This window comes from Salvelinus sp. IW2-2015, linkage group LG15, assembly GCF_002910315.2.
Source record: "Salvelinus sp. IW2-2015 linkage group LG15, ASM291031v2, whole genome shotgun sequence".
Lineage (NCBI taxonomy): Eukaryota > Metazoa > Chordata > Actinopteri > Salmoniformes > Salmonidae > Salvelinus > Salvelinus sp. IW2-2015.
Window position 1 is genome coordinate 10,944,647 of NC_036855.1, and position 12,985 is coordinate 10,957,631.

The 12,985-nt window shown below is 44.3% G+C and overlaps 1 protein-coding gene across 1 annotated transcript in view; it reads right to left on the reverse strand.

Annotated features, from left to right (window-relative positions):
* Nucleotides 1–1,856: 1,856 nt before the first annotated feature.
* The window catches only part of LOC111973974 (ATP/GTP binding carboxypeptidase 1), a 45,845-nt gene continuing 34,716 nt past the window's right edge, over nt 1,857–12,985 (reverse strand). Inside the window, 7 exon segments of the mRNA XM_070446935.1 lie at nt 1,857–3,007; nt 6,887–7,047; nt 9,725–9,901; nt 10,915–11,046; nt 11,317–11,446; nt 11,676–11,856; nt 12,011–12,161. Coding sequence (XP_070303036.1) covers nt 2,854–3,007; nt 6,887–7,047; nt 9,725–9,901; nt 10,915–11,046; nt 11,317–11,446; nt 11,676–11,856; nt 12,011–12,161 — 1,086 coding nt within the window. The 3' untranslated portion in view covers nt 1,857–2,853.

Here is a 12,985-nt window from a genome sequence, read left to right on the forward strand (position 1 = left end):
CCAGGCGGTGTCAGAGGAAGGCCCTAAAAATTGCCAAAGACTCCAGCCACCCTAGTCATAGACTGTTCTCTCTGCTCTCTGCTACTGCACAAGTCTAGGTCCAAAAGGCTTCTAAACAGCTTCTACCCCCAAGCCATAAAACTCCTGAACAGCTAACCAAATAGCTACCCGGACTATTTGCATTGATTGCATTCATTTCAAACTTCACATTTCTCTAGTAAAGGCTACTTATCGTAATGAACGATGGCAGCAAAATGCCTGCGATAATTAATCGGTATGGTCGGTGTCGATCATTTTCGGTTTATCGTACCAGCTCTAGCCTGTACCCCGTCCCTATCTCATTACCACAACTCACGGCCTGTTCCATTCACATCCCATTAAGGGCCTGTTGCATTCACATCCCATTTTAAGGGTCTGTTGCATTCACATCCCATTTTAATTGGTCTCGAGAATTGGGTTTATTTGCATATGCGTGTGAACAAGGATCGCATCGGAGGAGGAGATAGAATGTAGATGGAGAAAAGAAAAACATTTGTGAGGAGGCTGAATGAATAACACGCTGGACGGGAGTAAGCACGTCCTAGAAAATAGGTCTACAGTTACCGTGGCAACGTGAGGTTGAAGTCAGCTCCGCTTCCATATAACCAATTATGCCCATGTGAGTATGTCAGAGAGAAAGTGTGTGTGTGGATTTTTTTTAAGCTCATGTTGAAGGTCTGATGGCCAGTTTGACAGGGACAAAGTATACAGTTGGGCACGGACACTTATGTTAATTGCCCATGTCGTGTAAGGGCCTCAGCTTAGGCCAATAAGAGACTGTGAGACTGAAAGCCGTGCATGGCGCCCAAGTGATGTGTGTGTGGGTGTGATGAACATGGCGATCTTCGGCAGCAGCTGAATGCCCCCCCCATCGTCAGACAGAGAGAAGCCGGAACTGTAATTGGGTTGGGGGCGGAGGACGTCTTTTAGTTCTTTGTTCACCACATTTCCAAGCGTGTGATTGACACAGGGGAGGGCAGGCAGAGACAGGAAGTGGGGCGTAGGGCTGAAAGAGGAAAGAGGCTGTTGATGCTCTGCATCTCTGATTAACATTTTCCTCCACTACTAATCCTCCTCCTAACACAAGGCTCTCTCAGTGTCCTGCAGATTTTCTCTTCTCCTCCGCTGTCACTCTGCCCATCAGCGGCACAATGCGATGACAGAGAGAGAGGTTGACTGCATGTCCTCCCAGACAGGTGACTCGTTGGCTGATTTATTGACATGCACACTGTACAAATTAATTAATATGCTCTGTCTTCAATGACCCCTCTTTCATTCTAGATTTCCCTCTGTCCAATGCCATGGTGCCTGTGGGTTGTTGGTTTGGAGACACCACCCTCTCTCCATGTGTCCCCTGATGAACTTTGACCTTCTCCATGAAGCTTTGTCTAACCCATAGAGAATGAGAGGGCTCTAGTGGCCAAAATCACTTTTTAGCATGGGCAGCACCATAGAGGGCCTCCACCATGCTTCTGCCATTTTAAAGTAGTCAACTGGGTGGGGATTCCTATGGGTTGTAGCCTCAATGGCGCTGCCCATGCTATCACAGACACTATAATGGCACAGAAATAAAGAGGAGTCCACTTTCTGTATCAATGGTCCGACCTCAGATTGGCATATACAGCCAGAGGGGCATTAGCGGTGGGCACACATCACTTGCACTCAAACAGAATCAACAAACACCTCTAAAAATAAATAGATAAATTCTAAAAAACACACACACACAAAAAAACACATCCTTCAAAACAAAATACCCACACTCGGGCTCAACATTCACATGATTAAATGGATAATAATACACCGCAAAATGATCCAGATATTTTCACATTCACATTTATTTCCCATGATTTCATTGCAAGCTTTAACTTATTTGTGTTACAATCAAATTAAAAGGTTTAGTCAGTTTTCTTTTTTTACTCCCACAAACACAGAGCATTTGGCTGCCCAGTTCTATGGTGGTCTAGCATTTCCATCTACTAAACACACAGGATGCGTCTCACAAATAAAATCAAACTAAATAAATAAGAAAAATTACATTTAAATAGCTATGCACCGACTGTACAAACACAACCAAAACGTAATACCTACTTACATCTAGAAAAAATACAAGTTAAAAAGATATATATATATATTTAAATATTCTCTAAACTACTCCCAAATAGCACCATCCTTCCTAAAACTCAGTACCATTGCATTGTACAGACAACCAACTAAGCTTACAGACAGACTACAGAAATACATGTACTTCTCAGTAGCACAAAACAGATCCACAACATAAATGTCAGTTTTGGCCTGAGCTTTTGACCTTTTACTGTGAGGTGAGGATTGTAAAAGTGCCTTTTCTTCTGCCCTGTACCTGTGTTCATGCGTACGGTATGCATGTTGATGTGTTACATGTGCAAATGGTTCTACTTTGCTTGCTACCTTTCCGGTATGCCAATTGTGCGCTACTGTTATTAGTAGGTCATTGAGACATACTGTACTATTTATGCAAATACAACCAAGGTGTACATTCCATCTCAACTTGTGTCTAACCATAGAATTACCTATAGACATACGTAAATAGAGATTTAGAAATTCTCTTTGTGTAACACTTTTCATGACAAATGGCGACATTGCAACAAAACCCTTGTGTTAACTTGTCTAACGTGTCTATTCATTCTATAACGCTCTAAATCTGCATGAGATATGCAAGGCAAATATAGCATGGATGTGGTATCCATGATGCACCAAGGCCAGAGGGAGAGGAGTAAGTAACTTCAGAGCAAAATGGGGTTATCTGGTTGGGGTTGGGTAGTGATCAGGGGGTTTGAGCTAGGTGAGTGAGTCTCTATGGTTGTTGGATTCGGAGAGGTGGTTGTCGGCGGTGTTGGGGTCGTTGTCGGGTTCGTCGCCACTCTCGGCGCTGTAGTCCACCTCCTCCATGAAGGATGCCTCTTCATCCTCCAACAAGTACGTACTCGGGTTGCTGCTTGACAACACAACACACAGACAGCCCATCATTCTAGGCAGGCTCAATGTGTGAAATAGGACTAACCTAAAACACCCACCAAATGTTTAAACACAAAGTATTTGAATGAAAACAAAAAATATTTGACCACGGGTCTGGACAGAAATTAGGTATAATGATTTATACGATTTCAGAAAGAAATTCAGAAGATAAAACTAGTGTTCAGGCACTTAAAATAATACTAACCCAACGACAAAAATCGAACCAATCACTAGTTGTGCTACGTTTTTGATAGAGACATCTCTTCTTACGCATTGGTTTAGTGGTTTAATGGATAAATGTCTCAGATGTTTAGTGGTTTTAGTGGTTTTTTAATGGTTTTTAATGGTGTGAGGTCTTTGAAAGAGGATCCTGTGGAGACAGTGGATGGGGGGGGTTCAGTCATTGACCCCTGCCCCCCGCCCCAACCCTCTCTCCGCCCCAGAAAAAGGTAAAGTGGATTAGGAGGAGGGTGTGACGGGTTGTAATGGGATGGACAGAGTGCTGTCTGGAGAGGAGTATTAAGATCCCAGAGTGAGAGAGCTTGAGCCATTACAGTCCATTAGAGAAAGACTGCAAGGGCCGCACTTACACCGGACCGGCCACTCACACATGTGCATGCACACAAAGGCCACACACACACACACTTGCACTGTACACATACAGGGCCTAGTGAACATCTACACAGCCCTTGCATAGGCTTCTAATTTTGTTGCCTTAAAATGAAATCTAAAAAGGGAATACATTATATTTTTTGTCCTACAGATTTACACAACCTAGCAATGTTGACAAAAACAATGTCCCTGAGAGTTGTGCAAGGTTGGTAGGAATATTATTGAAAATTATTCACAGCTGTAATGGCAAAAAGGTGCTTCTACCAATGTATTAACTCTGGGGTGTGAAGACATACACAATCAATACGTTCTCATTTTGTGTTTTTAGTCATTTGGAAAATGTTATCATTTTTCTTTCACTTTGAAAATGTATAGATTGTAGGGAGAAAAAACTAATGTCATTACTTTTTAGATTACATTTTATGGCAGAAAAATGTGAAGACTGTGCAAGGGGTATAGCCTACCACAGAAACACACGCTCACAATTCCAATCCTATTGTTATGATATCATTGGTCTGATGATTAAATATTAAATGAGAAAAAGCATAAAGCTGTGATGAGCCTGTAGCCAAGCCCTGAGGTCTCTAACCTGGCTACTTGATGGGAGTCAATGAATACAGTGCATTCGGAAAGTATTCCACATTATTCATTTTAAAATAAGGCTGTAATGTAACAAAGTCATTTTTTTCCTCAATCTACACACAATACCCCATAATGACAAAGCGAAAACAGTTTATTTTTATTTTGGAAGTGTATATAAAACGTAAAAAAAACAAAACGTATTTACATAAGTATTCAGACCCGTTGCTATGAGACTCGAAATTGAGCTCAGGTGCATCCTGTTTCCATTGATCATCCTTGAGATGTTTCTACAACTTGATTGGAGTCCACCTGTGGTAAATTCAATTGATTGGACATGATTTGGAAAAGGCACAAACCTGTCTGTCTATATAAAGGTCCCACAGTTGACAGTGCATGTCAGAGCAAAAACCAAGCCATGAGGTTGAAGGAATTGTCCGTAGAGCTCCGAAAGAGGATTGTGTCGAGGCACATATCTAGGGAAGGGTACCAAAACATTTCTGCAGCATTGAAGGTCCCCAAGAACACAGTGGCCTCCATCATTCTTAAATTGAATAAGTTTGGAACCACCAAGACTCTTCCTAGAGCTGGCCGACTGGCCAAACTGAGCAATAAGGGGAGCAAGGACTTGGTCAAGGAGGTGACCAAGAACCCGATGGTCACTCTGACAGAGCTCCAGAGTTCCTCCGTGGGGATGGGAGAACCTTCCAGAAGGACAACCATCTCTGCAGCACTCCACCAATCAGGCCTTTATGGTAGAGTGGCCAGACAGAAGCCACTCCTGTCGTGCCTTTTACTGAGCCTGCTTCGAGTTTGCCAATAGGCACCGAAAGGACTCTCAGACCATGAGAAACAAGATTCTTTGGCCTGAATGCCAAGCGTCACATCTGGAGGAAACCTGGCACCATCACTACGGTGAAGCATGGGTGGCAGCATCAAATCAAGTTTATTTTATATAGCCCTTCGTACATCAGCTAATATCTCGAAGTGCTGTACAGAAACCCAGCCTAAAACCACAAACAGCAAGCAATGCAGGTGTAGAAGCACGGCGGCTAGGAAAAACTCCCTAGAAAGGCCAAAACCTAGGAAGAAACCTAGAGAGGAACCAGGCTATGAGGGGTGGCCAGTCCTCTTCTGGCTGTGCCGGGTGGAGATTATAACAGAACATGGCCAAGATGTTCAAATGTTCATAAATGACCAGCATGGTCAAATAATAAGAGTTGAAAACAGCAGGTCTGGGACAGGTAGCACGTCCGGTGGACAGGTCAGGGTTCCATAGCCGCAGGCAGAACAGTTGAAACTGGAACAGCAGCAAGGCCAGGTGGACTGGGGACAGCAAGGAGTCATCATGCCCGGTAGTCCTGACGCATGGTCCTAGGGCTCAGGTCCTCCGAGAGAGAGAAAGAAAGAGAGAATTAAAGAGAGCATACTTAAATTCACACAGGACACCGGATAAGACAGGAGAAGTACTCCAGATATAACCAACTGACCCTAGCCCCCTGACACAAACTACTGCAGTATAAATACTGGAGGCTGAGACAGGAGGGGTCAGGAGACACTGTGGCCCCATCCGATGATACCCCCGGACAGGGCCAAACAGGAAGGATATAACCCCACCCACTTTGCCAAAGCACAGCCCCCACACCACTAGAGGGATATCTTCAACCACCAACTTACCATCCTGAGACAAGGCCGAGTATAGCCCACAAAGATCTCCACCACAGCACAAACCAAGGGGGGGCGCCAACCCATCATGCTGTGGGGATGTATTTCAGCCACAAGGAGACTAGTCAGGAACGAGGGAAAGATGAAATGAGCAAAGTACAGAGAGATCCTTGATGAAAACTTGCTCCAGAGCGCTCACGACCTCAGACTGAGGCGAAGGTTCACCTCCCAACAGGACAACGACCCTAAGCACACAGCCAAGACAACGCAGGAGTGGCTTCGGGACAAGTCTCTGAATGTCCTTCAGTGGCCTAACCAGAGCCCAGACTTGAACCCGATCAAATATCTCTGGAGAGACCTGGAAATAGCTATGCAGCGACGCTCCCCATCCAACCTGACAGAGCTTGAGAGGATCTGCAGAGAAGAATGGGGGAAAGTCCACAAATACAGGGGTGCCAAGCTTGCAGCGTCATACCCAAGAAGACTCAAGGCTGTAGTCGCTGCCAAAGGTGCTTCAACAAAGTACTGAGTAAAGGGTCTGAATACTTACGCAAATGTGGTTTTCAGTTTATTTTTAATACATTTAAAAACATGTTTTTGCTTGGTCATTATTGGGTATTTTGTGTAGATTGATGAGTGGAAAACAACTATTTAATAGATTTTATAATAAGGCTGTAACGTAACAAAATGTGGAAAAAGTCAAGGGGTCTGAACACTTTCCGAATGCACTGTAAATACATTAATTATACATGGATAAATCAATAAATGCAAGAAGAGATTTGTAAAAAGCCACATTTACATGTCATGGGGATTCTGAGGATGACAGCGGACGGTGCAGCTACACTACTGTCCTGAGTGTTGGCCATGCTGCAACTCTCAAACTAGTGTACCATGTATGGTTTATTGTTGGTAAGTGGGATTGTGTGTGTGACCTGGTAAGTGTGAGCGTGTCTAAGTGTGCGTGTGAGTGAGTGACCTGGTGAGGGGGTGTGTGTCTAACCTGGAGACTTTGCAGCGTGTCTCCATAAGGTCACTCTCGACATCCAGCAGGTGTGCGTGGTTCCTCAGCTTCAGGGGGGAAGTTAGTCTCTTCAGTCTTAGCAGAGCCACACAGAACTGGGCTCCCATCTCCTCTAGCTCTCTGGTGCCTATCTGAAGACCCTGGACACACACAATCACTTACTGTACAAACATTATATAAACATACACACACAAGCATGCATGCACAGTGCACACACACATTATTTTAGGGCTGTCCCTGACTAAAAAAAAAACTCTTGGTTGACCGAGAGTCTGTTCTTCCATTTTAAAATGTATATTTTTCCATATATAGACACATCCTATGTGTTTTAAATCAAATATATGCACTGAACTTGTCAGATGCTTTCAGCGCACTCTTTGATTAAATAATTAAGACACAAATAACTAAATGGAGTTTGACTGCAATTGATTTGATTGTGCTGGGCCAGGCTAAGACTTGCTGCGCTGTGTAAAAAAAAAAAAAGACAGCGAGTGACTGTGATTAGCACCCAATTGTCTCTGTCACACCAGTCAGATGTGTGGTATAAATTTGACTATTTGTGGAAAATACTGGAGATCAAGAAAAAGAAGATAAGGAGCAAGCTCTGCCTGCATATTATGTGTGCCAAACAGGTGCGGTTAGATTACAATATCATTTTTCTGACCGTTTGGAACAATGTAAACACTAAATCAATTATAAGCACGTTTTTGTGAAGCCTTTATTACAGCAAAGACTAAAAACTGTTGCATTCATTCGTGAATGCAATTTCCGAAATGGAACAGTTTGTTTACGCTAATTATTCAATAGTCGCTTTATTATTTTATTTAAAAACTAAAATGCTTGATTGCATTTCAAATCATGAATGACTCGTATGGTGTGAGATGACATGAACTAATTAATGATTGATACAGTACTGTAGCCTATAAAAAAAAGTATTGAAATATAGGCCGAAGTAAGTTACGGTATTAAGACTAAACAGATTGCGCTCTTAGGCCTACAGCTCGATGGTGGTTATACAAGGCTGCTATGCCAATCCTACTAGTAGTATAATGATGATCATAAGAATAACAAGGCGAGTTATTATTTTTCTCATTATTAAATCAATTATAAATAATATCAAAGGCTGTTCTAACGAAAAAAAGTGTAACGCATTTATTACAGAATAGGGAAGATTAAAAACAGCCGAATTTGTTAAATTGTTTATCCGACATGTTGTGGTTGCGTGAGGCTTGGCACTTATGGAATCAGTAGGCTATTAAACAAACACTCAAGCAGGATCTGTCTTATTTCTGTAGCTAGATATATACAGTAGGGATGATTTATAAAGCCAGGCACAGTTAACAGGCTATTGATTATAGACCTAATAAAGTTGGGGTTTCTTCTCTCCTCACTTTTCTTAGACAATTAAGGCAAGGGCTGTTTTCTAACTCTGCTGCTGCCTCCACTGCATTGTTCTCAACACCAATACGCTGGTTAACCTTGCTATTGTACACATAGCAACATGGTCTAGGAAAAGGCGCCAATTCAACAGCGCACTGATGTGTTTCAGAACCATGGACATTATCTAACGCGGGAGAAAGTGCATCTGTTATAAAATAATATTTTTTATTAGTGTTGCACCATTGTTCTTATGTAATATAACCATATACAATTTCAGTTGCACGTCTTAAAGTGATGGACTGTGCCATCCCCACGGCCTCCACAATGGATTAGTCCACACAGACAGGCGCCAATCAGACAGGTGTCTTGTACACCATTAATTATTATTTTTTGCTACTGCTCGACTTAAGAAATCTCGGTCGACCAACAGCCTATCGACCAAAGAATCGATCAGTCCTCTAAATGAAGTCAGCGCTGTATTATTTACACTTAAAAACATCTCTCACACACACACACACACACACACACACACACACACACACACACACACACACACACACACGTCTGTCCCATGTGCAATCTCAAGTCTACAGTGGGCTTCCAGTAAAATGGTTGTGTTGTGGAGCGTTGTGATTCAGAGCAGAGGCAGGTAGCCTAGTGGTTAGAGCGTTGGACTAGTAACCGGAAGGTTGCAAGATCGAATTCCCGAGCTGACAAGGTAAAAATCTGCCGTGCTGCCCCTGAACAAGGCAGTTAACCCACTGTTCCTAGGCAGTCATTGAAAATAACAATGTTCTTAACCGACTTGCCTAGTTAAATAAAGGTAAAAAATAAATAAAGAGGACACTGGCTTGGCGCGAGCATGACAAATAGAACGTCAACAAAATTGGCTTCCTGCACATCTGTCCAAACACTTTCCCCATAAATACATAACCCAATCAGGAAGGATGAGAAAGGGACCGTACCAAACTGGCAACCCTAGCCTGCCCCTGGGCTCTGCAGATGTTGACATTGGCAACTCCAGTGCTGAGAGGGCTAGGAGCTGCCATTGGTTTCTGCACTCACTGACAGACAGGCAGAACATCAGTACACTCACATGTGTTTTTTCTACCTTCCTAGTGTGGACCAAACAGTTGATTCCCATTCAAAATCTAATTTTCCCTACACTAATTGTAACCCCAACCCCTAAGCCTAAAATTGCCTTTTTCCTTGTGGGGACAGGCGCATGTTTTACTAGCCTTGTGAGGACTTCTGGTCCCCACAGGGACAGTAAAACCACACACACACAGTTCTGTCCTGTGTTTAGTGGATATGACATAAGCCCGATGATGCTGCTTTTAGTCACTAACAGTATGATTTACAGGACTATAGCTCCCCCTGCTGGTTGTTAGTCCACACACACACTAGGCTGTATCGACACACACACACACACCCCACCTTGTATTTGCCCTGGTCACAGCCGCAGAGTGTGCTTTCCATGGTGTAGCTGCGCTGGACTCCGATCTCCCTCCACACCACCACACGGGCCGTGGCCTCCTTGGAGCGCTCCACCACAAAGCTACAGCTGGCCATGCTGAAGGCCGGTGCCATCTGAGACAGGATCTTAGGCAGAGTCTGAGGGACGGAGTACGGGGGAAGAGTTTGAGCTCAACACCCATAGACAATAGACAATGAGGGCATGCCTGTGGATGGATGTACGTGAGAGGATCTAAAAGAGAAACAGTCGGTGTGTGTGTGTGTGTGTAACTATCCACTGTGTCCGCATTGTTTCCAGGTGGCCTGGTCTCTCCCTGTATGCAAATTATTTGAGAGATATTGTTGCTGAGTTGACCTGAGCAAAATTGAACAGCCATGAAAATTCCATGAAAAATGTGGAAAGCATATCCAGAGATTCCTATAAGAGGGATCACAGCTGTACTGATGGTAATCTGTTCTGATTTATCATCAGGGTTTCATTGGCTAAATGCAAGTCATATGTTTCTGAGCCAGAGCCTTAATACATTAACGAACATAAGGGAAGACAGTGTGTGTGTGTGTAGGGCTGACACAATTACAGAGCATTTGTGCGATTGACTCCGTTTCTGTGGTGACATGGGCTTTAACAACGTGACTTTGTTGCTCCTTTCTGAAACAAGCAGGGTGTTGTAGCAAAGCATAGAAATAGAATCAATAGAATGGGCTTGGAACCTCTAAATTTGACTGGTAAAGTCATGGGTACACTCGCAATGGCTGCCTGGTATTGTGATGCAATAATTTAATTGTTCATTAAAATTGTGATAACTGATGTGGCTCATGCAATGGAATGTATTTTTTGTAATGTCAGTTGAATCAACAAATCACAGCACATATTAATGGGTACGCTCCCTGCTTTGCTCCTATGTACACTTGCAAAGGCCGCCAGTCCCACCCATTATGCAATCATTCACTTGAATGGGGACGCCCGTTCTATTCATTCTATTTCTATGGCAGCACATGCAGTCAGGACCGGAGGAGAAAATGCGTTTTTCTATTCAAATGGTAATTACGGAGACCGCAGTCATTTGGCTGGCCAATTACTGTCATCCAAAATTCTATGACCGTCACAGCCCTAGGTGTGTGTGTGTGTGTATACTTGTGTGTGTTCTCACCCTGTAACCAAGGTCTTCATGTAGCTCACAGGATGTAGCGCTGATGTTGGTCTCCCATACAGTCTCCTTCAAACTGCAACCGTACATAAACACGTTCTTCTTCCGGGAGTGACCGTGGTAGTCACAGAACACCTACAAAGCAGAGGGAACGAGAGGACTCAGACACACAGGGAAGGAGAGGACTCAGACACACAGGGAAGGGGACAGAGATTGTGAATGTATGAAGACAATCAAACTTCATCAACCTGGCTTTCCTGCCACGACTGTTAGGGAAAGAGAAAAGGTTAAGGTAATGGCTAGGGAAAGAGTTAGCGTGACAGAGTTAGCCACGTGCGACCAGCGCTGTAAGGGAGTCGGGCTATGGCACATATGGCGGGTACGGTATGTCACCGTGGCGCTCACCAATGGTGCCCTCTGGATGGCAGCGAGGTACTGCAGCAGGCTCTTAGTGTGGTAGATGGTAGGATGCAGCTCAGGACTGGGGTTCTGCCACTGTCGGTTCAGATCCTCCCCGCTCAGAGAACAACGGTGACTGGAGGGAGCGGCGGGAGAAATGGAATGAGAAAAAGAGAAGTTAATCAACTTGAGTTTGTGTGCGCACGTGTCTGCAATATAGTATTGGTTGTGTGTGTGTGTGTGTGTTCGCGTATGTGTGCGCACATGTTCATACGCGCATTGTGTGTGTGTGTGTGTGTGTGTGTGTGTGTGTGTGTGTGTGTGTGTGTGTGTGTGTGTGTGTGTGTGTGTGTGTATACACTTACTTGCCGTTGACCACTCCGTCAGGGTTGAGCATGGGGACTATCTTGAAGATGTATGCCTCCCTGAGACTGTGTGCCAGGGGGCTGCTGCCCATCAGGAACTCCAGGGTGCCCTTCATCACCCAGCTGGCGTTGGTCTCCCCTGGGTGCACCCGCGATGACAGGAACACCAGCGGACGGTTCCCTGGACACACACACATCACATAGAAATACACTCAGCAGCAAACACACCCCCCAGAGAAGGAGGAGACAGTAATCTGACAGACAGACAGTGATATCTTTAACTCAGTTCAGGTCAGTGTTCCTACCCCAGTAGTCAGTGGTCAGTCAGTACTCACTGAACTGGCAGATCTGGTCGTTGCTGGTGGACTCGGGCATGGCGGTGATGGTGAGGAGGGGGCAGCTATTGCCCCCCAGAGTCTCACACAGGACGTCTTCGCGCAGGTAGGTCTGAGGGGTCCTCAGCGCCTCCAGCTTCTGCAGGTGCATCTGGGCAGGAACAGACATAAGTAGGCTTTACACAACGGTGGAGCTCTGTTGCGCTAGTGTTGCGCAAACATCAAACCAGTGAAACTTGTTTTTTAAAGAGTTGATTTAGCTTCTATACCTTTAGAGTACAGTAGGGGTAGTGCTATGCTGGGTGGCATGTACCCTAGCGGTTAGGAGTGTTGGGCCAGTAACCAAAAGTTACAGTACCTTTTAGAGTAGGTGTAGTGGTATACAGTACCAGTAGAGTAGGTGTAGTGGTATACAGTACCGTTAGAGTAGAGTAGGTGTAGTGGTATACAGTACCAGTAGAGTAGGTGTAGTGGNTATACAGTACCAGTAGAGTAGGTGTAGTGGTATACAGTACCGTTAGAGTAGAGTAGGTGTAGTGGTATACAGTACCAGTAGAGTAGGTGTAGTGGTATACAGTACCGTTAGAGTAGAGTATGTGTAGTGATATACAGTACCAGTAGAGTAGGTGTAGTGGTATACAGTACCGTTAGAGTAGAGTATGTGTAGTGATATACAGTACCGTTAGAGTAGAGTATGTGTAGTGATATACAGTACCAGTAGAGTAGGTGTAGTGGTATACAGTACCGTTAGAGTAGAGTAGGTGTAGTGGTATACACTTTAGAGTAGTGTAGGTGAAGGGTAGTGGTAGAGCGAAGTAGCAGACATCGTCCTTTGTGGTTGAAGGTCATGCTAAAGTTCATGGTGTAGTAGGACTTCCCCTTCTGACCGCCTGCTGCTATCAGCTCCTGGAAGAGTGGTTTCTAGGTAAGGGGGTTGAGAAGTTCACAAAAGCTTGAATACAATAACATTCAGAA